Source organism: Amphiura filiformis, chromosome 2 (genome assembly GCF_039555335.1).
Source record: "Amphiura filiformis chromosome 2, Afil_fr2py, whole genome shotgun sequence".
In the NCBI taxonomy this organism is placed as follows: domain Eukaryota; kingdom Metazoa; phylum Echinodermata; class Ophiuroidea; order Amphilepidida; family Amphiuridae; genus Amphiura; species Amphiura filiformis.
Window position 1 is genome coordinate 38538710 of NC_092629.1, and position 27243 is coordinate 38565952.

At 38.3% G+C, this 27243-nt stretch overlaps 1 protein-coding gene across 1 annotated transcript in view; it reads left to right on the forward strand.

Annotated features, from left to right (window-relative positions):
* The window catches only part of LOC140146187 (uncharacterized), a 224846-nt gene that overhangs the window by 143672 nt on the left and 53931 nt on the right, over positions 1 to 27243 (forward strand). Inside the window, exons 10-12 of the mRNA XM_072167962.1 lie at positions 2939 to 3000; positions 12140 to 12268; positions 26300 to 26398. Of these exons, the coding sequence (XP_072024063.1) occupies positions 2939 to 3000; positions 12140 to 12268; positions 26300 to 26398 (290 nt within the window). The remainder of the gene's footprint in view (positions 1 to 2938; positions 3001 to 12139; positions 12269 to 26299; positions 26399 to 27243) is intronic.

A 27243-nucleotide genomic window follows, 5' to 3' on the forward strand; every position in this document is an offset into this window, starting at 1 on the left:
CATTCTCAACATGAAAACAAAGGGTGCAAATTAAATAGGAGTGTCATTTGATCGAAGGTGATGTGTCATATGTTCAAAGGATACTGGGAAGGGTAAGATATCTTCTATGATGATACTGACTGACAAAACACATGTATTATGTATGTTCTCCCTGAATTGGATTAAACTGCTGTGTAATTGGTTTTAAAGTGTATTATCTCTTACATTTAGTGACAGATAAAATTGAACTGAAGTCCTTTGAAATGGTATTTGAGTGAGAAGCTCATCACACATTAATACCAAGCTTACTGGCCATTGTATTTGATCACAATGATTTTTTTTTCCTTGACAATAAATGATGCAGCACTTTATTTTAAAAGATGATGATAGCTGTTTAGTAGTGAGGTTATTCATTCCTTTTCAACATGTTTCAATACAGAAAGCCGCTGGGACGGCCCTTCTCGCTTTTTTGAGCCAATTATCTGAACATCTTTTCTGGTTCTTGTCCAAATGTTGAATATGCTCGCTGGGACGTCCCTTCTCGCTTTTTTGAGCCAATTATCTGAGCAGCACTTCTCGTTCTTGTCCAAATCCAGGTCTCCCTGAAAGTCAAATGTTATGATTATGCTCGTTTACACTGCAAAAGTCAAGTTTTAATTCGACAAAAGTTGCTCTGGGTCATCATTAGAAGTCAACTTCTGAAGTCTAATTAAAAACATGGAGACCCTGTTTACACACAAACAAAGTTGAGTTCAAATTCAAGTCGACTTCAAGCTCTGTGTAAATGGGTGTAAATAGGGTCCATGATGAAGCCTCTGATTTTTGTCATAAATTGTTTCCTGTAAAATTGTGTTTCAAAATCCAAAAGCCAGGGTGTGATATGTCAGGATTTTTCCAGATTATTCAGTGGCCAAAATTTACATAATTTTATTGATTTTCAGCCCGTTTTACTGTATACATGGAAATTTGTGTGTGTGTAAATTTTTGCCTTTTGCAAATTTTAAGCTCTTTCACCTGTTTATTTTTGCGATTTTGAGCTTTCTTACATAGGCCTACAATAGCATATTTGTGTGTTTTTAAATTCGAGCTAGTTCAGTTGTGCGCGAAAATCGCAAAAATTTCCATGTTAACAGTAGGGTAATTTTGACCAATTTCACGCTGTTTTTCTGGATTTTTTTACTATTGTCAGGATATTTCACAAGCTTTGAATCACACCCCTTAGCTAAAAAGCAGGAACCTTGTTATCTACAGTAGATAGCAAAAGTGCATCATGTGTCAATACATGTAGGTTAGTTGTGGGATTAGATCTATGTAGTTTAAAAAATATGTCATGCATTCTGGACAAATGTAGGGTTTATTTAGTAAACTTGTAAATTGTTAAAATTAGCCTAGAAGATAAAAATGTCGTTCATGGTTTTAAAATGGATATTTATTTACTGAGTGAGTGCATTACAGTACTGGGGTAACTTGGGTGTTAATATTGAACTTAACATTGTAGCTAAGTTTAAGCTAACTTCAATGCAAGTTTTAGCTAATTTGAATGCAAGTATACAGTATTTCACCAGCCTATTGCCTAGTTATTAATGGCCCAGCAGCGGCAGACTATAAATAGGGTTCGAATTCGTTAAAAAAATTTGCGTAGCAGTTTTTGGCTAATTCATCATCATGATACTTCCATACTAAAGCACTATAAAAAGTGCTATACAAATGCAAAATTGGGTAGCAGTTACTTCAAAATGTGGAGCAAACTGCTATGCGATACAGCCGAATTCGAACCCTGAGTCGATAAAATAATCCTCCCTGACACCAAGTTTATAATGCAGCCAACTTACATACGTGTGTTGGCACATTTGCTGGCTGCTTTGAGGGCATCATAGTCCATGGAACCATGGTGGAACAATCAGACCTAGAAATTTGGCGAGAATCTATGCTTGTAGAGAATCTAAAGATATTCTCGCACATTTTTTGAGCATGCAAGTAAATGGGGGAAAATTGTAGCTAGAATCCAAATGGATTCTTGCAAAGTGAAATGAAATGGGCTTTGTACTAGCTGCATGAAGGGAGCCAGTTCTGACTTTGAATTATGTCAAAACAAACAGAGAGATGGTTCCACTGTAAGCGCAGGAACTGCCATTGAAGGGGTCAATATCACTAATAGTTGCAGCATCAGCTGATTAACATGACATTTGTATCAAGAGTAACTAGATGAATTATAGTGAGTTACAATGGGATCAGGCCATACCATGCATGGTAGCTTATATAAAATTGATCCTTGGTCTTAAAGAGGAAGCCCCACCAGAGCAGGTCTGGTTATCAAATTAATCAGTGACAAGATTATCTCTGAATTTAATTTGACAGGTGCTAATTGATGCAATAACATATTAAAATACATCAATTAGCACCTGTCATATACTTATAGACAACCTTTTTGCAGATCAATTTGATAACCAGGCAGGTTTGGTTCACCCCAGAAGAACTGCTCTGGTGGGGCTTACGCTTTAAGTGAAGAAGATTGAGTTATACAATGTAGGTGACGTTGTGACCAGTCAACTCCAGTGAGAGTTTCAAAAGTGACAATTTGCTTACAGTGACCAAACCCAATGCTAAATAGAATTTTTGAGTCCTTGACTGCGACTGAAAAACTGTGATTCGTGTTGTGTCTGAGTAAAATTAACATTCACACTCGAACTTGGCCAGGATTCTGTACAGCGACTTCTGATGCACCCATGGATAATACGCATATTTATAATTTTCTAAAAATGCATCAAATTTAAGAAATACATGTTCAAAGGGTTTTTAAATTGGTACACAAAATCTGTGCACTTTGCAGCCTCATTCTGATGGTAAGTCTGTCAAAACTGGCCTGGCAGTTTCTCTGTTGTCAACCCAAAACATTATATTTCTGATACCTTGAATATTAATTTTATCCTCTCTTTCTTTTCTCTTTTCTCTTCTACAGTGAAAGAATTCTTAGCTAAAGCAAAAGAAGAGTTTGTAAAAAAATGGGACAACCCAACACATGTGAGTATAATACATGAATATTATTATTTAATGTTTTTTTTTTTTTGTTGCATTTTTGCGGCTTCAGAAATATATATCCATCTCTGTGCGCACTATGCAATAATCATGTGACACGGCACAATAGACTAGGAGCCCAGACAATTTATTCAGCTCAGAAGAGACAAAAGGTTTGATGGTCTGATTATGTTCGTTTAGGCCCAAGATTCAATATTCCATATTACTGCCGGGTCACAGCCTGTACGTTCTGCCTGGGGGTCACAAAATAGGGGCCAAAAATGCATTTATTCAGCTCAAGAGAGACATGGACAAAACTTGTTGGATATCACTCCCAGGAGGATACTTTTCATGCCTATAGCAATGACAGCAACTTTGGCCTGTACGGGGGCCCAGACAGGAGCCCCAAAGGGGCCCGCCCATATGCTGTTATTCAGCTGAAGAGAGACAAGGATGAATCTTTTTTTTTTTTTTTTATTACACATTGGGGTGCACAAAAATACCAATGACAGCAACTTTTCCTGTACGGGGGCCCAGACAGTAACCTCAAAGGGCCCAATGTCCCATAACTGACTTATTCAGCTGAAGAGAGACATGGATGAATCTTTTTGCATTGAAATTATTGCCCATTGGGGTTAACAAAAATATCAATGACAGCAACTTTTTCCTGTACGGGGGCCCAGACAGTAGCCTCAAAGGGCCCGATGCTCCATAACAGGTTATTCAGCTGAAGGAAGACAAGCGTAAATCTTTTAGCATTGGACCTATTACACATTGGGTTCCACAAAAAATACCAATGACAGCAACTTTGTCCTGTACAGGGGCCCAGACAGTAGCCTCAAAGGGCCAGATGCCCCATAACAGGTTATTCAGCTGAAGGAAGGCATGGATGAATCTATATGCATTGGTACTATTAGACATTGTGGTGCACAAAATACCAATGGCAGAAACTTTTTTCTGTACGGGGCTCAGGCAGTAGCCTCAAAGGGCCCAATGTCCAATAACTGATTTATTCAGCTGAAGAGAGGCATGCATAAATATTTTTGCATTGGAACTATTACACATTGGAGTGCACAAAAATACCAATGACAGCATTTTTTTCCAGTACAGGGGCCCAGACAGTAGCCTCAAAGACCCCGATGCCCCATAACAGGTTATTCAGCTGAAGGAAGACATGCATAAATATTTGTGCATTGGAACTATTACACCTTGGGTGCACAAAAATACCAATGACAGCAACTTTTTCCTGTACGTGGGCCCAGACAGTAGCCTCAAAGGGCCCGATGCTCTATAACAGTTTATTCAGCTGAAGGAAGACAAGCGTAAATCTTTTTGCATTGGAACTATTACACATTGGGTTGCACAAAAAAACCAATGACAGCAACTTTTTCCTGTACAGGGGCCCAGACAGTAGCCTCAAAGGGCCCGATGCCCCATAACAGGTTATTCAGCTGAAGGAAGGCATGGATGAATCTATATGCATTGGTACTATTACACATTGTGGTGCACAAAATACCAATGAGCGGAAACCTTTTTTCTGTACTGGGGCCCAGACAGTAGCCTCAAAGGGCCCAATGTCCCATAACTGATTTATTCAGCTGAAGAGAGGCATGCATAAATATTTTTGCATTGGAACTATTACACATTGGAGTGCACAAAAATACCAATGACAGCAATAGTTTCCTGTACAGGGGCCCAGACAGTAGCCTCAAAGACCCCGATGCGCCATAACAGGTTATTCAGCTGAAGAAAGACATGCATAAATATTTGTGCATTGGAACTATTACACATTGGGGTGCACAAAATACCAATGACACCAACTTTTTCCTGTACGGGGGCCCAGACAGTAGCCTCAATGAGCCAGATATCCCATAACTGGTTATTCAGCTGAAGAGACATATGGATGGATCTTGTTGAATTGGAACTATTTCACATTGGGGTCTACAAAATACTAAGGATATCAACTTTTTTTCCTGTCGGGGGCCCAGACAGTAGCCTCAATGGGCCAGCTATCCCATAACTGGTTATTCAGCCAAATAAACACATGGATGGATCTTTTTGAATTGGAACTATTGCATATTGGGGTCTACAAAATAATACTAATCAATGGCAACAACTTTTTCCTGTATAGGGGGCCACGACAGTAGCCTCAAAAGGCCCGATGTCCCATAACTGGTTTATTCAGCTAGCATGTGATAGTATCACCAGTATCAACAATAGATAACTACTTCATCAATACCAATGTCAGCAGTAGACAGCTATTATACTTCATTAATACCAATATCAACAGTAGATATAACTACTTCATCAAAACCAATATCAGAAGTAGGTAATTACTTCATCAATACTGATATCACCAGTAGTAAAAATAGCTACTTCATCAATACCAATATCAGCAGGAGAAAGGTACTTCATCGATATCAATATCAGCAATATTGATAGCTTCTTCGTAGCCAATTTTAAAGCCTCATTCGGCACAATGCGACTTTATTCCCTAATGTTAAACCAATTTTGTTTGGAAAAAGAGAGCATTTCTTCCTTCATGGCGTCCCCACTGCATTTTAACATGCTCATTACATTTGGCTGATTGACCAGTTATGGGACATCGAGCCCTTTGAGGATACTTTCTGGGCCCTCGTATAGGAACAAAGTTGCTGTCATTGGTATTTTTGTAAACCCCAATATGCAAGAGTTCCAATTCAAAAGATCTGTGTGTCTTTTTAGCTGAAAAACATTTTTACTGCTTTTTTAATACTAAAGTGAACAATAGCCCATGAGGAGTGACACATTAAAGAACTTATATAGGCACTCGATTATATAGGCACTATATAAAAGAAAACCACATGTGCCAATCAGTGGTTCACAGTAGCTTAGGAACAACAAGAGTGAAAGGTAAAGCATCAGACATGTGAAATAAGATGCTTATGCACGCTGCTCTCCAACTACCTCATCTGGTAGGCTATTCCAAACGTGAACTGAAGTGTGGATGAAGGTCCTGCCAGTAGGTATGGTTCTAGAAACCATACTGAGAGAGCATGGCAAGGCATGGACAGGCTTGAGCGGGTAGCCCTTCTGACTACAAATGACTTTAGTGGATGTGCCTTCAGATCTGGTGGGAACAAGCTGGTGTGCATTTTATAGAGGACTGTTGTTGCAGTCACTTGACGTTTCGCGAGATGTGATGTTCAGCTCTGTATTTGCTTCTTCTTCGCTCACGCTTATGATTCGAAGGTCCTTCCTCTGGATAGAGTCTAGTAATCCTAGAGTGGGTGTGCTGGCCCTCATCTTAGACAGTGAGGTATATTCCATCACAATGCAAAATTTAGCCTTGTAAACAGTTGCTCTGTCTCTGACATCAAATTTATTTGCAACTCTCTTCAGAGCGCCCAACTTCTGTCTTGCTCTGCACGAGACGTTAGAAATATGCTTTATCCAGGCCAGCTTGCTGTCGACTGTGAGTCCCGGGATCTCCAGCTCCTTCTTCTCAGCCAGTTTGGTGGTACCAAACAGAATATATATCTTGGTTAGATTTCTCTTTCTTGATATTGCCATTGCCTTACGTTTCGATGTGTCGAAGGTCACCATCCGTCTGTCGTGCTTATCTGCCCAGATCCTCATTTTCTCCAAGTCTTCGTTCAGGCTAGCAGGGTTGTCTCTAGATGTAATCTTACAAAACAAGGTGGAGTCATCTCACGTATAGAATTGGGTTTCACACTCATCACCGGGTCATCAATGAAGACCGAGAACAATGGTGGGTTCAATATTGACCCCTAATGGAGGATGGCCAGATACAGACAACTTTGATGGAATGATATGTCAGGTAGCTACTAATCCAGATAAGCATTTTGCGGATACTACTTGCCATGAGTGCAAAGTCATGACAGACATTATCGAATGCTTCTTTGATATCCAGGGCAGTCAGACGCAGGTCGTTGCCTCTGTCCAGGAAGTTGGACCACTCTTGTGTCAGAATGGTAAAGATATCAGTTATATTGTGTTATGGCCTAAATCCAAACTGTCTATCTGATATCAGCTGGTTTCCAAGGAGGTACTTCTGAAGTTCCGTACAACAGCCTCCATGCTCTTGCTGATGGTGCAGAACAGAGAGGCGAGGCGGTTTATAGATGAATTAGACTTAGCATCTCTTGTAAATAGGGATGAAAAATGCAGTCTTCCATTTGCTTTGAAAAACTTCCTTGGAGAAGCAAAGCTCAAACAGTAGACTGATTGGTCTTGCGAGTTCTGCGCTGCATTCCTTCAGGGCGCTTGCAATGATTTCATCAGGACCAGTAGCTTTATCTGGTTGTAGATTCCTAAGAAGCTTCCGAAAATCTTTGACCTTGAAGGCTATCTTTTCCTTTGAGCATGACTTGTGTCTTTCTTCATTTTCTTTAAATAGTTCTCTTGTTCTTTATGCGGATGATACTACTCTCTTCAAGCCTATCTCTGCTCCTGATGACTTGGTTGATTTCCAATCCGACATTGATACCATCCATTCTTGGTTCTCCCTTAATCACCTTTCTGTCAATTCCTCTAAAACAAAAGTCATGGTCATTTCCACTAAGAAGGACCCTTTTCCGGATCTCAATCTCACTCTTAACAGCCTGCCTATTGAACGTGTTTCTTCTTCAAAATTTCTCGGTGTCTGGCTGTCTGACAAGCTTTCTTGGAATCTTCACATCGATCACATATGCAAAAAGGCTCGCAAAATCATCGGCTTCATTCATAGATCTTTCCAATCAGCCCCCTTCAGCATCTGTCGTTCTTTGTACTTGGCCTTGGTTCACCCCATTCTGGAGTATGGCTGTACTACTTGGTATCCTCTGAACATAACCCTTACCAACCGTCTTGAGTCTACTCCCATGAGGACCTTCGCTTGGATTCCGACCTACCTCTTCTTAGTAAGCGTCGTGATGTTGCTTCTCTGTGTCACTTATTTAAAATCTTTGCCAATCTTTGTTCCTCTCCCGACCCTTTCCAGCCTCATCCCAGACCGGGTCTAAGAAACCTCAATTCCCGCACTGTTCAAGTTCCTTTCCGCCGGCTTTCATTGTCCCAGAGATCATTTTATCCGTTTGCCTCCTCCATCTGGAATTATCTCCCTGAGGCTATTGTCAATGCTTCCTCTCTCAAGGCCTTCAAATTGGCCATTTCCACCTCCTCTAACCAGTTCACATAATTTATTTTTTGTTTTTACTTTATTCTGTATTGATTATGTATTTTCTAGTAATGTTTTGATTTTAATGTAAGGGCAATCCTTCAATTTATTGTGTAATCAATATTGGATCTGCCTGGCCTTGTGCCAAATTTTATAAATAAATAAATAAATAAATAAAAAGAATGCTGAAATTCACTTCAGGAGCAGATTTTTCTGTGCGGGGAAGCCAACATTTAGCGGCAAAGGTCTGGCAAAATGTTTCAGCTCTGACTTTTGATGTAGTGTAGACTTGACGCCCATTCTGCAGCACTGGTATATAAACTCTGATGAACTTACCAGACGGGGCGCTAAAATGTATGGGATATCAGGTCCTTTGAGGCTACTGTGTGGGCTCCCGTACAGGAAAAAGTTGCTGGCATTTGTATTTTTGCAAACCCCAATGGGTAATAGTTCCAATTCAAAAAGATCACCCACATGTCTCTTCAGCTGAATAAAAAGTTATGGGATATTGGGCCCATTGAGGCTACTGCCTGGGCCCCGTACAGGAAAAAGTTGCAGTCCTTTGTATTTTTGTAATCCACAATGAGTAATAGTTCCAGAAAAATTCATCCACATGTCTCTTCAGCTTAATAACCAGTTATGGGGCATCGGGCCCTTTGAAGCTACTGTCTGGGCCCCCGTATAGGAAAAAGTTGCTGTCATTGGTATTTTTGTGCAACCCAATGTGTAATAGTTCCAATGCTAAAAGATTTAAACATGTCTTCCTTCAGCTGAATAACCTGTTATGGGGCATCGGGCCCTTTCAGTCTACTGTCTGGGCCCGCGTACAGGAAAAGGTTGCTGTCATTGGTATTTTTGTAAACCCCAATGGCTAATAGTTCCAATGCAAAAAGATTCATCCGTGTCTCTCTTCAGCTGAATAAATCAGTTATGAAACATTGGGCCCTTTGAGGCTACTGTCTGGGCCCCCGTACAGGAAAAAGTTGCTGTCATTGGTATTTTTGTGCACCCCAATGTGTAATAGTTCAATGCAAAAAGATTCATCCTTGTCTCTCTTCAGCTGAATAACACCATATGGGCGGGCCCCTTTGGGGCTACTGTCTGGGCCCCCGTACAGGCCAAAGTTACTGTCATTGCTATAGGCATGAAAAGTATCCTCCTGGGAGTGATATCCAACAAGTTTTGTCCATGTCTCTCTTGAGCTGAATAAATGCATTTTTTGGCCCCCTATTTTGTGACCCCCACACTGACGCTCTACAGGCTGTGACCCGGCAGCAATATGGAATATTGAATCTTGGGCCTATACTAACATAATCAGACCATCAAACCTTTTGTCTCTTCTGAGCTGAATAAATTGTCTGGGCTCCTAGTCTACAAGTCCAATGGCGACCTTTGATAGATGCAGTTTTGAAATTCTCATTTATTTCACATCCAAAATGGTCACCATGCACTTAGCTAGAGAATTTTGAGTTGCAGGTGGTATTTTAGGGAATTTTTTGTGAAATTGACAATTTGGCAAAATTCTGTGTGATTTTGTAATTTTGGACACTTGAGTGCTAACTTACATTGTTTATCAGTGGCGGGCTCTAAATCTGTGTGCCGGTCTCTGCCGCCCGCCGTAGCTATATACATCCCTGCACTTAGCATTAAATGTGTTGTGCACACACAGTGGGATACACAAAAATTTGTGCATTTGAAAAATAATAGACTTAGGGTTGCTTGAAATTTAGTAAGTACTATTTGCCTATTGCATGGTTCCTCTATATGCGGGGAGAACCTCGAACTGGCAATAGACATGAAAGGACTTTACGCAATATTATATTACTGGTTCGGTTCCCATTCATGCATGCTGCCAGACCGTGGCTCTCTTCGCATATAGACAAATCCAATTTCACACATTCCTACACCTCAATGGCAGCCATAGCCGTGACAGGAACCCAGCTATCTCACCTAAAATGTGAAATGATGCGGCCATGAAGGGTATTTTAAACTGCATTCTATCACCCGTGTTACACATGTAGACAAAAGAATGATGACAGTTTACAACACAAAAGAATCTAACATCGAATTTTAAGCGGGTTTAATCCACCCAATTGGGCACTCACAACACCTGTTTGGTGCATGCGGGGACCCTATAATGGCCGACCAAATCCTGACCATGACTTGGCTCGTTGGATTCGTCTATATAGCGGAACCGTGTAATGGGTGAATGCCAACTGTTTCTTACCCTTAAGTTTGAACCACAATCAAAATAATCGCTATACAAAGTCTACCATATGTACTATCATAAATTCATTCCAAAGAGTGCAAGATCCATCATCCAGGTACCAGGGAGTTATAACCACTTGGCTTGTGAATACTTTAGTGATTCTGCGAGTGACGACACGTAGTAAACTTAAATCACAGTCACTTTAGTATTTTGTGATCAGAGGATAGGGGCAGTCTCAGGACCTGTGTGATCAGAGGGTATTAATTAACATGGTTTGAGCCCTAGCTATAGACTAATCCAATTTCACACATTCCTACACCTCAATGGTAGCCATAGATGGGTCCTTATCAAGTCCAACCCACCTAAAATGTGAAATGATTGCGGCCTTGGCGGGGATTTTAAACTGCATTCCATCACCCGTGTTATACGTAGACAATAGAATGATCAAGTTCACAACACAACATCGATTTTTAAGCAGATTTAATCCACCCAGTTGGGCAGTCACAACCAGGGATAGCGTTTTAAGGGGTCTTGGGGTCCATGACTCCTTGATTTGGCAAATCCCTGTGATTTGGACCCCTTAATTTTGTACGTCTGTGTAGAATTAGATGCCTGGACCCCTTTATTTACCAATTTGGACCCCTGGACTCAGCAGGTCACCGCTAACCCTGCACCAGTTTGGTGCGGCGGGGACCCAGTAATGGCCGAATGAATTATGACCATCACTTGGCTCGTTGGATTTGTCTAGACTGGACATAATGTACATCATATCATCTCTGATCTTATCAATAATAAGTGTATAATCTGATGGTACATTTGGTAGATTGTCAAATTTAAAATCCAGTCAATCTTTAACTGATCAATAATGTTTTGAGTATTAATGTGGAGATACATTATATATAACCATGCCACAAATCAATAAAACAATACTTCTAAGAAAATTATTGATTTCTGATACAAATAAATAAAAGAAAAGGTTTGATTGAAATTGCAATGCTGTAACTGAAAAGGATGTGATTGTATACAGGGCTGCCACACTCCTAACTTGGTAGCCCAATGACTTTGAACTGTCATCCTGCATGGCCGTCATGACTTTTGGGCTACTTACATTAAAAGAAAAGTTCAGGGTCGACAGTAATTAGGGTAGGTTGGATAACACCAATCAATACTATTTTTTAGCTAAATTAAAACAAGAGGTCTTGTGGGTTATTATTTATTAGTATTGGGAAAAAAATTGAAAATGATTAATTTAATGACCTTGAAATTATGTTTAAGTCACATCCATGTATTTTTTATGCTCCGTATTATCAGAGATGATGAGATGAGTTCTTTGTGTAAATAGTGTTTATTACGTACATCCTTTCACCTTCTGTAACTAGTATGTTTTCTTCAATTTTGTCGACATTAAGAAGACTTATTATGTTATTCACCAAGTTTTTGAAATATGGTGAATTTTAATAATGGTAAATAAATTTTGATAAAAAAGCAATTTGTCGCTTGATAGTCCCAGTATAAAAGTTTGAAAAATTGAATGACAGGATGCAAAATGGATGACTTGAGAAACGAACCAGTAGTTATAAACTTTGGTCACTTTTGTTGTCCGTTAAACATGAAGACATATCTGTGTAAACTTTAGTCACTTTGTTGGCCGTTTCACATTTATGTATCTATGTAAGTAGCGTTACAAAGTTATATTGCAATCGGACTGTCAGATCAATTTCTATTCACTCATGATGTCATCAATATCAGCTCATTTCTTCTTTTCCATCTCTTCACAGAACACAGCAGGTCTAGACGATTTCGATCGTATCAAAACACTAGGAACAGGCTCTTTTGGCCGCGTCATGTTAGTAAAACACAAAGCCACACAGAAGTACTACGCCATGAAGATACTCGATAAACAAAAGGTGAGTTCTTTTGAAACTATCATATCAATTCATGTGTACTGATGAGTTGACATGTGATGTCATTGCCAAGCAGTTTGTCGGCAAATAGCCATTGTTCCAGTATGTGGCACGCAGGATGTTTTGTTTAGGACCAAGGTTTAAATAAAAAATCTTGTCACCTCACAATTCGCCGTAGAAATTGAACAAGTTAGTGGTCGTATGCAGTTCCCTCAAGCATATCAATAGGACAGTCTCTTGCCTTTGTTAATAAACACTGACGTCACAAACTTTTTTTTCAGATTTTTCAAACTGTCAGTGATTGTTTAAGGTCATTTTTACAGCCTCTCCCAGAAAAGAACAAAAATCTCAACTCACTCAATGCTTTCATTTCTCAAGTACCGTACTTTACAGTAATTCCAATAGCTATTAATGACAGTCATCTACATTGTATGACCCATTTCCTAGAACTAGATGTAGGCCTGGGCATATATACATACCATAGCCAAGATATTAAATGTATTTTGAAAATGACTTCTAGAATGAAATGTCTCCTGATGTATTAACAGTATACAGCGGAATGACATTTGCCCGGAGGGTTGAAACATTATTGGGACATGCAAGATACGGTTACACCATTTCCATCTTGCCCAAGCTGGTGTGCGACTAGTCTCGATCCCAGACGGCTAGTGCTTATTCTCTCGTCTTTCGTCTAGTGGCGACAACATCGAAATATCAATCGCTGATTGGATAAAGGCTGGCTGGAAGTACGACACCTGAACAAGGAATTTTGCCACAAAAGCCCCGTGCCCGTTGTAGTTGAATGAAAACGGTTTCTTGAAGCTGTGACATTTTTTGATGGAACAGAAGCAAATCCACTGTTTGTAAAGAAAATGAAATCTATACCTGATTCAAAATATTAGTATAAAAATGTTATGTGATTCAGACACTCTGGTGGTAAGCTTTTGAATGTCTGCGCAGGCACGGCCGAAAACTGGGCTGAAGTTATTTATAGCTCGATGGTTTAAGCCAATCAGAAAAATCGTACTTTGCAGTTGTAGGTAGACAGTTGTTCAGTGAGGAAGGAGTGAGCATAAGCCAGTTGGAACAGAGACTAGTGCAGTGCTCGTACTGCGCCGGAGGATGTTTATAAACCACATTTTATAATCTTACATTTTTCACAAATAGAGCAAAATTTTACAAAATTTTATTATAAGCCTATGAAATATTCGTTATATCTGGGAAAGAGCACAATTTCTTTACCAATGCTTAAATTTGCAGGTTTGTACTATCTTATGTCTGCCGCATGATAAATTTGCAATTTGCTCAGTCCATGCTTGACATAGATTTTTTAAATTTTGTGTGCCAAAGATACTCGTATTGTGTTACAAATTTATGCAATTTCATCTATGTTGACAGAGAGACCTGTACTGATACCTTGAAGGTATTTTGCCCAATTCCCGTATACACATAGCTTGATATTTTGTTACATAATATGGCTCAAAATATGCTAAGGTGTCATATTATAGCCATATATTTTGACATCTTTTTTTAAAAATAATAATTATAGAAATGGAATATTTGCTAGTTTAGTGGCAAGTTTAGGTAGTAAAGACATAGCATACACAATTTAAGTAAAATCCTTTCACTCTAAAAATAAAAAAAAAAATAAAAAATAGCTGTAAAAATGCCTATTTTTACACTTTTATTTGTAACATGCCAAGAGACGCCTTTTTTCAACAGCTTTTAATTTTTTTTATGTATCCTTATAGAAATTCATGTGACCTGTTTCCCAAAATGGTGCAGTAAACCAATAAAAAAAACAGAAAGAGGCATTATGAATTATAAGTTAACAGATCAAAAAAGGATTTAAAAGTTTGCCTTTGCGTATGTTACTATTGTCTGTCAAACTTTTGATTGATTTTGAAGTCCCTCAGTTTTTTATAAACAAAGACTTGAAGCATAAACTAAAGGGTAAATCTATTGTAAATAACTTCATTTCTCCATATTATAATCAATTTGTAAGTGGTTGCCATCTTTTTTGAACATATAACAATTTTAAAATTTTTCTTGAAATGTCTGTCAAAAATATAACATCGCATAAAGCGGTGCTGTAATTCCTGCTAAACTAGGGTGATACAGCTAATTATGCTACATGACATAGCATTTAGCTCCACCTAGCTTTGTGGCACTATCACTTTGTGAGGAGAAGCTTTTTGATGACACAATCCATTGTTAAGTGTTGTCTGTCAAACATTTGTATGCATAAGTAACATACATAAGATTTGTATGTGTCTGTCAAAAGTAACATCATAATTTGTTTAAAAAATTAAAAATCACTTGATGTTCACATTATGATGATAGTTTAGAGTTTATAAAAGTGTTTTAAAACATGTGATTTATAAACTGCATGTGATCTTTATTCAATTTCCCATCTTGAACTACTGTTTTTGCCAAATTATTATTCTGTATGTTACATTTGACAGACATCTTGCGTATGTTATGGCTTGACAGACACACATATTTTATTTATAACAATTTATCCTCCTTATTGTAATATTTGGACACATTTTTTCCACAATCAGTTGCTGTAGGTCCTACACCTAAATAACCACAAAATACCTTATGTAATACTTTATACATTTTATTTGATTGCAGAAAATCATCAAAATTGTGTCTGTCAAATATAACGTACGCAAGGGCTAGAAAATTAAATTTGTGAAGTAAATGGTCTATAACTTATCTTTCTTTTAGTGTATTATGAACAATATATGTGCATACTATAATTTAAACCTGGTTGGAGACCAAAAGAAAAGAGCTGGAAAAATAATTGTGTGTTACACTTTTATGACACCTTAGCTTATTTTGAGCCATATACATGTATCTTGTGATACATATCATTGGGTCAGTGCATGAACATCAGAACTCAGGTTGATATTTAGGGCTAAATTGAGTTATTTTTTTGGATTATTAAAATATATGGTAAATTATGCACACATTTTATATTTTTCACATTTAAGTTTGTAAGGCCAAAAAAAAAGGCAGTCTCAGTCAGACACATTTGGTAAAAAAGTAGGCCTACTATGCTTGTTTGAAACATAAAAAGACAATAAATCAGTTACAAATATAGACATGCATAGCTAGTACGGTACTCGAAAATGATAAAAATGCAGAATTGCAGATATACACATTGATGCACTACACAAAATAATTACAATTTTTAATAGTCATTTTTATGGTTGCAATTTCCATAAGGCCAATTACAATTGATTCTTAGTTTCCTGTTTCCCGCCCGCGTCCAAAGTAGAGAATTGCAAAATATTTAATTATTTTATTTATATTTTGGATTTTCTCTTTAAAAATAACTTTTAATGACAACCATTTGCTACTTTCTGACTTTGATCATATCATCTATAATGATGAATAAACATAGAACCTGATTGTACCATTACTTATGTATAAAATCAAACATAGTAGTAAAATAATTAAATGCATGCTCCTTGTCAAAATGGCTTGATGTAGGTTGCGACCACTTATTTTAAAATAAAGAAAATAAAAGATAATTAATAATTAATAATTAAAAGTCGCCTCATCCCTGGTTTTCAACCATGAAACAGGAAACTAAGAATTAATTGTGAAGGGCCTAATGACTTGTATTTTGTAATTAAATTGGGCACAATCATCTAATGCAATGTCAGTACATTGGCCATGAAATGTTTGCGTGCATCAACAATTTGTAATATGGATATAAACAAATTTGCATGCATGCAAATATTTCTATTTTCTAATTCCTTTTTGGCTTTTTTGAAGAAAATGTATCAATGTTGTGACAATGTTTGTGCCACAGAAATGATATACTTTACAGTTATCGTAGCTCATTATTTGGTTTTTGTCTTTCAATGCAAAACAGGAAAATATATCAACCTCAAAAATGTATTCCAGTACACAATCATAAAATGCGGCTAAAACCCCCAGTCACTCAACTCAAGTGGGCTCACTCATAGATGTGAATATCTTTTCTTATCTGCCGAGAGCAACATAATGTATTCTTTATAATTAGATGGAGCCCTGGGTATTTATAGCTCACCGTGTTACTATTTTTAGAAACCCATTTTGTTGAATTGGCTGGTGTGTAGTACTTGCAATGAGAGGAGTAGTTCATATGGCATAAATGGAAAATGCCTGGGAATTGAGCCGGCTGTGCATTAGGCTATTCAGTTGAAATCCATACCCCCTATGGAAGACATGACCTTGATCTTTCACACAGGGAGTGTGGTTTTTAAATGGAGTTACCTGAACGGGTGACTCCATTTGAAATATACATCCCTAGATGCGTGAGGTCCTATCCTCTGCAGGGGGGTGTGTGTATTTCAAGTGGAACAGCCAATTGTGTTATGCCATGCACTGGATGAAGTGTGCAGATATGGGATGACTAAAGCTAAATATATCTTACCATTGACAGGGGATATCTAGGTTGCTAACCCTGCTGCTTAAAGTATTTATCACTTCTGAAATTAATATTTTGGATGCAGGTAACAGGGTATTAGGCAAAGATAAAAAAAAATGTTTTTAGGTACACAAATGTAGGATTAGTCAGTCAGGATTTTAATTTTTTTTGCTGGAGGATATATGATCCTAGAATATTACTAAAAGGTTTGAAAAATCTGGAAAAAATCTGATGGTTTTTATGCAAACATATTTTTAAAATGTTCAAAAATTTTTTCAAAAATTTTCAGCCAAAAAATATAGCAAAATAAAAAATAATTCAAATTCTCCCAAAATGCAAAATCTGGGTAGGTCAGGCCTGTAAATAGGCCTGAAATTGATTGTCGAAAGTATCGATAGTCAGAAAATTCATAGACTTCTGATATGTGTTGGTACACTCAGTGGTAGTATCCATACACAAACAATATGACACACATGCTTAGATTATCCCAAATTACTGTCTCCCAATTCCAAGTTGAGCCATCATGTTGTCTCAAACCCCTCCAGAAGATCCCCAAAAAGACTTCACGGTCATTTTGTTATGTACAGTACTGGCTGGAATCCACGGCACGGGCCGTGCAAAACCCACGCAGCGGTATTCGGCGGGTTGATGTTTTTGTGTAGTTTTGCTACGGTCATCTCTGATGAACCTCTCCATGTGACTAGCATCTCTACTGACTGTACCGCGCAAAACCGCGCATGAGTTTTGCGGCTTAATCCTATTCGCTTCAAGTGCTTCATCACTTGAAGTAGTTCAACGAGATGTACCTTCACCGTTATTGATTGACACATCATGACATGAAGCACGGAACAGCTTGATGTTAGCTTGGAACATGAAAATTATCTTCAAAAGATCTATATGCCTACTATACTATTTCCATGTTTAGAAGAACGACAAAAGTTAAAACATCGACGATGCGCAATTAATTTACAAACTAATAAAAAAAAATATGACAACCTGTTTTTTAAACATGTACAAAATGAAAATACAAACAGCAAATTTTTGAGAAAAATCCCGCTTTATGCTCAAACTTGTATTTGTACTGGCGCTATTATTAACTTTAAAACTTCTCCCGCGATAAATTGGCAAGAACCCAACCGGGAACCTGACATTTTTGCCCGCACTTCCGAGCGCGACGTCAGCCCGTGATACGCTGGTCGCCGAGTCATCGGTTTGTGCATCAAATTTCCCACACATGAATCTTATGAAATAGCAAATTATTCACCCAAAACATAATCGTCTTGCCATTACAAATTTTACTGACCGATACATAGAAGATGGCCGATATAATTCAACATTCGTTACATCAGTGATGTGCCTGTACGTACATACATTTGCAGTCAAAATTATTTTATGTTTTCAATATTATTTACGCCGACATGTTTGATACCCAGTTTTCCCGGGCCAGGTTTTCAAGCTGTTCTTGTTTGTTCTTACCTTGAGACAAACACATATTTACGATCTCACAATACTTGTTCTACATGTATTTCCTTTTCGTTTCAGAACTAAAAGTGCACCGTGCACGTAGATTATACATCCAATGATCCATAGCCAAGTGCGCCGAAGCGCCCAGGACTGAGAAGCCGTATTAGGCACCCTTGGGTCTTCCAATGCCCCAACCCGGCACGCGGCAGCTGCCAAACAACCCGATATGCGCCTTGGCAAGAGATGAATCGGAAGGCTTTTGAGACCGCACCGAAAAGATCATCCTGATTCCTGGCACAGAGGATCCTGGCACGACTTATTAATCCTTTATGAGCTGACTAACCAGAGATCCTTGCAATTGCTGCTCCGACCAATATTTTATCATCTTTTATCAGCCGATTATGACCAATTTCATGTTATTTGAATTATTCAAATTGGCCAACAATTGCCGTGCAGCGTATAGAGTTATCTTTGGAATGTGGTGTGAACATCAAATGATGTATTTTAAAAACAATAATAAGAAAGTCCACTCCCAACATTTTTGATGTCACACCATGTCATAACATTCACCTATTCATCGGCGCGAGAAAAATGCAACTTTTCGAAAGTGAGTTCTGTGATTGATGATGCAATTTATTCCAGCTAATTGCTTTATATGATTCCAAAACCCATGATCCAAACTTCATTTCAAATGAAAATGCTGATATTAAAAGCTTAAAAATACAAACTCGAAAGAATATTTCCCCTACAGAATCCCGGTTGAATCACGCAATAATATTTATTTTGACCTGGGTTTTGACATGCCCGTGCGTGCTCTACTGCACAGTGAGCACGTGACCACGTGGGTCCCCTGATGCACGTAGGCACGACCCTCAGATAGTGTGGGAAAGTGCGCAAATAGTTGTAAACAACCTCTACTAACCGCTGGGTGACCCTCGATCTAGTTATTGGGGGAGGCGTGGCGCTCAAACAATAGATGCTAGTCAGCTTTCAGCCAAGGTCACCATGGTAACCCCATTTCTTTCCAGGATCTGTGGTGTGTGTGATTATTTTTTTTTTTTAACACGGGCAAATTTAAATCAATTAACATTTTCTTTCACCTTTCTTTATATATAATTGTTATTAATGTGTACGTGTAATTGTTTTTAAATACTACGATTTGCGTTTTGATTAATATTTCATTTAATTTATGCGTATTATTCTTTAAATAATCTTATGAATAAATACCACCTTTTTCTTTAGTAAATCTGGCGTCACCAAGTTACTTTTCTTGGAAAATGGGCCTAACATTATTATTAGGAAAAACAAAAACTTCTTTCAGTAAAAGAATCTGGCAAGAAATTTCATGATTTGTGACATTCATACATCTATAATACTGGTAGTCTGTGCCTCTGTCTGTCTGTGACTCTGTGAGTGAGTCTGTCTGTCCGCCTATTTTCTCGGAGACTAGGGGTCGCACATTCCTCAAACTTGGTGGGTGGGTGCATCTTGATCCCATACAGAACAAGTTTGTATTGGTTAGTAGGTCAAGGTCACCCGAGGTCATCTACGGGTCATCTGAGCAAAAATTGTTGTATGGGTATGAAACTTAGTGGGTACAGTCAACATTTAGAGCCAAATTTTGTGAAGGTCATTTTTGGGTCATCTGAGGTCAAATAACTGTTGTATGGGCATGAAACTTGGTGGTACAGTCAACATATAGAGTTCAATTTTTTGAAGGGCATTTCGGAGTCACCCAGAGGTCAAATACCTTAAAACTTAATAATAATAATAATACAATAAAAATAATAATATTGGCAAATGCCGCATATATTTCAATATTTTTTCATGAAATTTTATACTAATTGTCAATAGGGTCATTTGGTGTGCTGTGAAGCCAATTGACCACATCCATCAGGCACGCATACAAAATGTATCATACTGGTGCTCCTTCAAAAGAACGGAAATTCCTAGCAAATGCCCACTTTTTGTTGGATGATTGCGTAATTATGTAAGGATTACAGCTCTATACTATCACTTTATTATATTTCGGGTTGGTTCATCAACTTTTATCAATATTTACTTCAGGGCAATATTACAAAGAAAAATAATCTAGCCTATTTGCTTGAACTGAAAATGACAGAAAAATCGCGAAGATGATGAAAGTGTTGGATTAAAATTCCCTTCTAAAAACTTGACTCAAGTTCATACAAAACACAGAATTGAAATTTTTTGACTTATGCTCAAAATATTTTAATAGATCAATAATAATAATAATAATAAAAATAATAATATTGGCAAATGCCGCATATATTTCATTATTTTTAATGAAATTTTATGCCAAATAGGGTCATTTGGTGTATTGGTGTAACTTTTACTACCTCACCCTCTCCCCTTACTTCTTTCTCTCACCCTCCTGCCATTTGTCTCTTCCACCTCCTTATTACTTCATTCTACCCCCTCCTCCCGTTTATCTCCATCCATCTCTCCCTCCCCCTCTCTTAAATTCCAAATATTACCCTTTTTTGTATTAGTTTTGTTAAAATAAAATTCGACTTTTCCTGGGTATCTTTTAAAACTTTTAAAAGACCCATCTCTCTCTCTCTTCCCAATACTCATTCTTTCTCTCACCCTGCCATCTCTTTGAAGTTCCTCTATTACTTCCCTCCACCACCCCTCCGGTTCCCCCCCCACTCTCTTTCGAATTCCAAATATTTACTCTTTTTTTTAGTGCCATCTTAATTTTTCTAGTCAGACCGCATGCAGATCTTGAGCCAGACATAAAGTTGAGGGGATTGTTGGTTTGAGCTAATAAATAATTAATGAGGCAAATGGGTGTGGACTGTGCTTTGGCTATCAATATTCTGATGAGTGTGAAATCATTGCTGAAAATGAAGAGCGCAATAAGACACACAGATTTTATTTTGTTGGATATTTTGACGGTTTTATTAACATCATTGTGAATATTTTAAAACAAAGAAAAATGTTAAAGCGAAACTTGGAAAGTTCAATTCGATTATGAAAAATAATTACCAATAAAATATTCTTATCCCTTCAGCTGGTCCGCGCAAGACGTGGTGAAGGTGCTAATCTAGGTCAGCCCCAATCTATATTTAGACCGTATGCGATGTGTGGGAAAGGGAAAGTGCCGTATACACATGTTTTGATTTGATATTATAATTAGTGCCAGGATAATTTCATGAATTTAGAATACCAACGAAAGATATTTAAATTCCCGGGATGATAACAACGATTTTGGTGGAATATTATCTTAAATAGGTAAGAAATGTCTCGCGAGAAGTGATGGAAAAGCAACTGTTTTTTGACAATATTTTGTTTTTTATTTTGTTTAATTTTTATTTAATTATGAGCGGGGAGTTTCAAATGACGTGCCAAAAATTGCTTGCCTCACCCCTGCTTAAAATTGCTTGAATGACACCCCCCGCTTGCCAAAAAAGCTTTGCCCTCCCCCCCCCCTCCCGGGCCCCGGGCTCATAATTATTGTACAGCCCCTTAAAATTATGAATAATTAATGATCATGTGATCCACAGGGTCGCAAAGAAATACCCCGGGGAAATACCAGGGCCTGAGAAATGCCATCCAATGAGATCGCGTATAGAGGCCGTCAGCCTTTCGCCATCTTGTGGGTACAAATGATCTGCGTGTTCATGCATCGGACACTACGCGCAGGGCGCAGCTTGCCACGCAGCTGTCATCACGCGTCGACGCGGTGATTTTGCTGCTCACGCATGGAGATCGAACAACCATCGCAGCGTGTACCCACAAGATGGCGGCATATGACGTCACGCTGACGGCCTCTATTGGGTTGTTTCGCTTGTTTCCTAGGTTTATTTATAATCTCCCCATTCATAAAAAAAATTTCATGTTGACATCGACGCATCCGGCTTGTTCGTTATTCGGATTTCGATGTCAACTAGTGGTCTCGTGGGAAGAATATTAATTATATTATTGAAAGATTTGTGGATATGATAATTAATAGTAAAAAACTTAAAATAGGCTAAACTACGGGGACAAGTTGTATTGTATCATGCAATCTCTAGTCTCCCGATCGATCTATGATGACAAGCACACACGTGTTGTGGTATACCATCCCATCTTGGTAGACGGACTCACGGACATGGTATGAATGGAATGTGGTATAGCGCATGGCATAAACCAAGCTCTGAGCGGTGACCCTATGGATGTTCTACAAAATTCATTGCTTTGCACCTGGGAATGTTTTGACTATAATAAAGAGCATGCGACAAACAAGTGCGTTTCAATTAAAATGACGACGACTGGTGAAATGCTTGAATGACCTTGTATTCTTGTTGACATGGGGAATTTTACAACAAAGAAGGAACTTTGATCTTCTCAACACCTCTTCTTGTGTCTTTCTTGATCACTCTCTCACACGCACATACCTGGAATAAATAAATTATGAAGTATTAGAATAGGAATGAACAGCTGACAGCTCTTCAGGAAAATATAAAATTGTGAATCATGCATGTTCATGACGTTTGAATTACATCCCGGGTTTTATTGCCTCAAAGAACAACATGGATCATGGAAAGGCCTTCGATGGCAGGCCATTTATAAATGAAACGACTATCGACATACTTTCTGGAATAAATTGCAGCTTTTATATTTTTGATGATAGATTTAATAAATATAGAACTAAAGGTAAGATGATTTTAAAGTCGAATAAATGCCGTGTCCTCAGACCCACACACGGCACTCAGGACTTGCATAAATTGACTCGGCGAGAAACATGAATTTATGATGATGATGATTTTGCGGCGAAGATAGTCCGATACCGTACCGCTGGAAGGCACTCAGCTCAGGCGATCGCGAAGCTCGGGATGGTTTGGTGCCATGCTTGGTGAAGTTTATTTCTCTCTTCAACTCTGGTAGTGGCAGAATGTAATAAGGGTCTATACTTTTTACGATATTTTATCGCATAAACAAAGTGATAATCGTGAAAATTAAGCCCAATGATAAGTAAATTTTCATTAATATGTTCTTCCATCGACGCATTTTATTTTTATCTCGATCGTTCTTGATATATTTTTCTTTTTTGAAGTTGGCCCCAGCTCTATTATTAATTGAATAATGATTTATTGTTAATCAATTTATACTCAATTTAATACAAGTTACATCTTTATGAAAGACAAAATGAAAACAAATTTATGTAATTTTAATATTTTAAGCGATGTAACTAGTAGGCCCTACAATACATATTGATTGCATTGCGAACTGAAGTACCACTTCGAATGTGTGTGTGTCACTTGTCAAGTGCTTGACAAAGAAGAGCAAATTAGCTCTATAATAGGCTTATGCCGTGCAACCACCCGCTCATAAACCGCGCGAGCAGTTGGCTGGTTAGCACAACTTTTAATGGTACCACATAAAACCGTGCAAACCAGCGCAAATCGGTATGATCTGTGAAGATCGTTTTGAGCGGTCCATGCAAAATGCCGTGCAAAACCCACGCAATTTTTGCCCGGTGGATTCCAGCCAGTACTGTAGGGGGCCTATTATTCTGTTGTATAAAATAAACATTGAAGAAACATAAATTACATCTTGAAAATGTGTCGATATATCGGTACTGTATCGTCTCGATATATATCGCATAATTTGCTTAATTGATATATCGACTTCAAAAAACTGTATAGAAACTATAGATAACAGGCCTACCTGTAAAACGTTTTTTTTTGTTTTTGTTTTCATTGCCTAAAGGACAATTGTTTGAATGACTTATAAAAATATCAAATTTGTGTAGTCATCTGCAATATTTTTGAGAACAATGTTCAACAACAAAAAAGTGATAGCGTCTAAGGCTATGCGACAAATCCAATTTCACATCTATCGTGTGTAGGGCTATGTGACAAATCCAATTCAGTATCAAAGTTACGTAATGTTACTATGTCAACAGGATCAGGCGCTTGAGTAATGAACCACAATCGAAGCAATCACCACACAAAGTATATGGCACTGAAAATAGCGTGATCTGGTAACCAAAAACATTATGTAACCACTTTGATGCTGAATTTCATATCCTGTGCACATGGGTCTCAGAGACAAACTGTTTTTGTTGCCTAATTATGTATTAGGCGAAAGGGGGGTTTCATCTGGTTACACCAACATCATTTACAACCTCCAAACTCAATATCCAGCACCACTAGAATTACATGCTCTGCTGCTTAACAAAATGAGGCCATTTGATATGATTATGTCCTCTATTGAGTATTGATCACATTATTGGTGTCATTGATTGGATTTAATTCAATCTGAAACTTTTCAATCAATACTCTTGTATTGTGAGGTAACCTAACAGTGAACAGTTATGTATGCAGTGGGATATTCCACAATCCCGGAAAAAATGTGTTCGAACACCCACTGCAATTCCTATGTTCTTCTTAGCATAGTGCGCACGCTATATGAGTCACTGGAAACTAAGAATTATAATAGTGTTGTCTCAATGTTCATCTTAAGCATGCCCCTCCCCTTTCCCCACCAAACAATGTTGGGAGAAGATATGGTGAAGATTAGCATATTGGGCATGCCAACATTGTACGGGGTAGAAGGGGGACCATTTCCAATAATGCCTTAAAAGTGTTCGAACAAATATTTCTAAGATTGCAGTTGAAATCCATAACCCCACAGAATAGTCTAGTGCAGATCCTTCGGATAACGCTTTGTCAATGGGAAATGAACTTTGCTGCTTGGATGATGTCACGATGAGGTTAGCATTTATTCCGTAATCCGTATTGAAAAGCGTGTTCCAACAGATCTGCACTCGATCGGCCTCCCCCATGGAAGACATGGCCTTCATCTTCCACAGAGTGTGAATTTCAAATGGGGTTACTTGAATGGGTGACTCAATTTGAATTCTAAACCCTGTGTGTGAGGTCATGTCTTCCATAGGGGGTGTGTGGATTTCAGCTGGAACAGCCCAATCCATAGAGAAATCAATGTACAGGGGATAATGGTCAATGGCATAGTGTCAGTGGTTCATAAACATTAAACATGGTTCTGAATCCTGTACTGGCCCATTCATTCATTGATAGAATTTGGTGTAAAATTTAATGGAATACCAAAACAAGAATCAGATGAGCCGATAGCGATAGATACAGTAACTATAGATCTCAGTTTCAACAGGGGAATGATCTCGAGCTTACAAACTGCTGAACACAGATTTCATACAGGTTTTAAGAACTTGAGAGGATAATGAAACCACATGCAGTCTTGCACATTAACGTTTAAAACAATGTCAACAACCCATGTGCACCCGGCTGGATTTGAACTAGCAACCTTAGGATCTTTAGACCAACTGAGCCACTAGCACTAGCAGGCTGGTTATCAGAAGCTATTTAAATAAGACTGGTTTCGAACTACTACTTATCGTTCTTAGGATATCTAGCCAACTGAGCCACTCAGTAGGCGGACTGAGTCAACATTGGCAGGCTATATTTCATCATCTATGCTATATAGCCTAAGTCTTTGCCATCCAGATTTAAATTAGACTATACTTACTGGTACTAACTGTAATTGTAAGGATATTGTGTCAAAGTAATAAGGAATCTTAGAATTGAGAATTAAAAAACAAAAGAAACAACTGGTTCAAAATGGGTAAAAACATGAAAATAACAACTCTAACAAATATAAAGAAAGATTGTTTTTACAAAACCAATAGATTAGTGGTGAAAGGATGGTAAAAACTCACTAACTGATGTTTCATCCGTTGGATTTCTTTAGAGTTGTGAAGCTATTGTGGGAACTAGTGTTGCCAGTCCTTATGTTGCTTTGTAGCAGAGGGTTGTAAAGATTACTCAGATTATAGGTGCTCTCGTCTCAGTTCATGGTGTCATTCATTCCGCCCCTCCTGATCCATATGGATTCCTTTATCCATTGTTTGATATGTACCCGCTCCTTACCTCCCTTTATCAATTCCCGCCGTAGCGAGCTTCACAAGTTTGAAGATATCCGACTGATCTAGATGGTGAACCATCAGTTAGTGAGGTTTTACCATCATTTCACCACTAATCTATTGGTTTTGTAAAAACAATCTTTAATATGTGAACAATAACAAACCTGATGAATCTTTACAATAACCACTCTTACAGTTTTACTAAATCTCTCTTTACTTTTTGTTTGTATTATAGGTTGTAAAGTTGAAGCAAGTAGAACATACACTAAATGAGAAAAGAATCCTTCAAGCCATCAACTTTCCCTTCCTGGTCAGCTTAGAGTTCCATTTCAAGGTAAGAAGCTTGGCTAATTCCATTTGAATTCCATACGCCCACCGACCCTCTGTGGAAAACATGACCTTAAAGAGGAAGCCCTGCCACAGCAGTTCTTCTGGGGTGATCCCAACCTGCCTGGTTATCAAATTAATCAGTGAAAAGGTTATCTCTGAATTTGAAAGGTGCTAATTAATGTTTTTAATATTATTGCATCAATTAGCACCTATCAAATTCAGAGATAACATTGTCACTGATTAATTTGATAACCAGGCAGGTTTGGTTCACCCCAGAAGAACTGCTTTGGCTGGACTTCCTCTTTAACCTCCCACACAGGGATTATATGGATTTCAATTGGAATGGCCCATTTTCAAGTGAGCCTCTTTCACAATAATGAGGATGCTCCCTAGAACTGAACACATCGATAAAAATTTATGGGCTTTGACATCTGAACTCGTCATTTGGGGATGCTGGAGAGTTGTACCAGCTGGTAAAAGTAGTTACAAGTTCTTTATCGTCATGATCATCATATATTGGATACACCAGGAGCCAAAACTTGGCAACCATGGGGTAAAAAAAGCCTGGGTGCCTGGTTAATATAAGCCTTGCCTCCGGCTGTGGAGTAGGCTACCACAAGATTTTGCCATTCACAGCGATCATTGGCAAGAGCGGCTATCTGTTCTTCTTGAATCATGCCTACCTTAGAACGTGTTGGATGTAGGTTAAATCTAGGGTGTGTGGGCATCCTGGTCTCCTTTTGCTATGAAGTGGTATGTAGAGAGCTTGTAGTAGGTTATTCCTCTGACGGACGAAGGATGTGCCAAAGGAATCTCCTGTAATAATGGGTTATTCCAGTTTAAATCAGT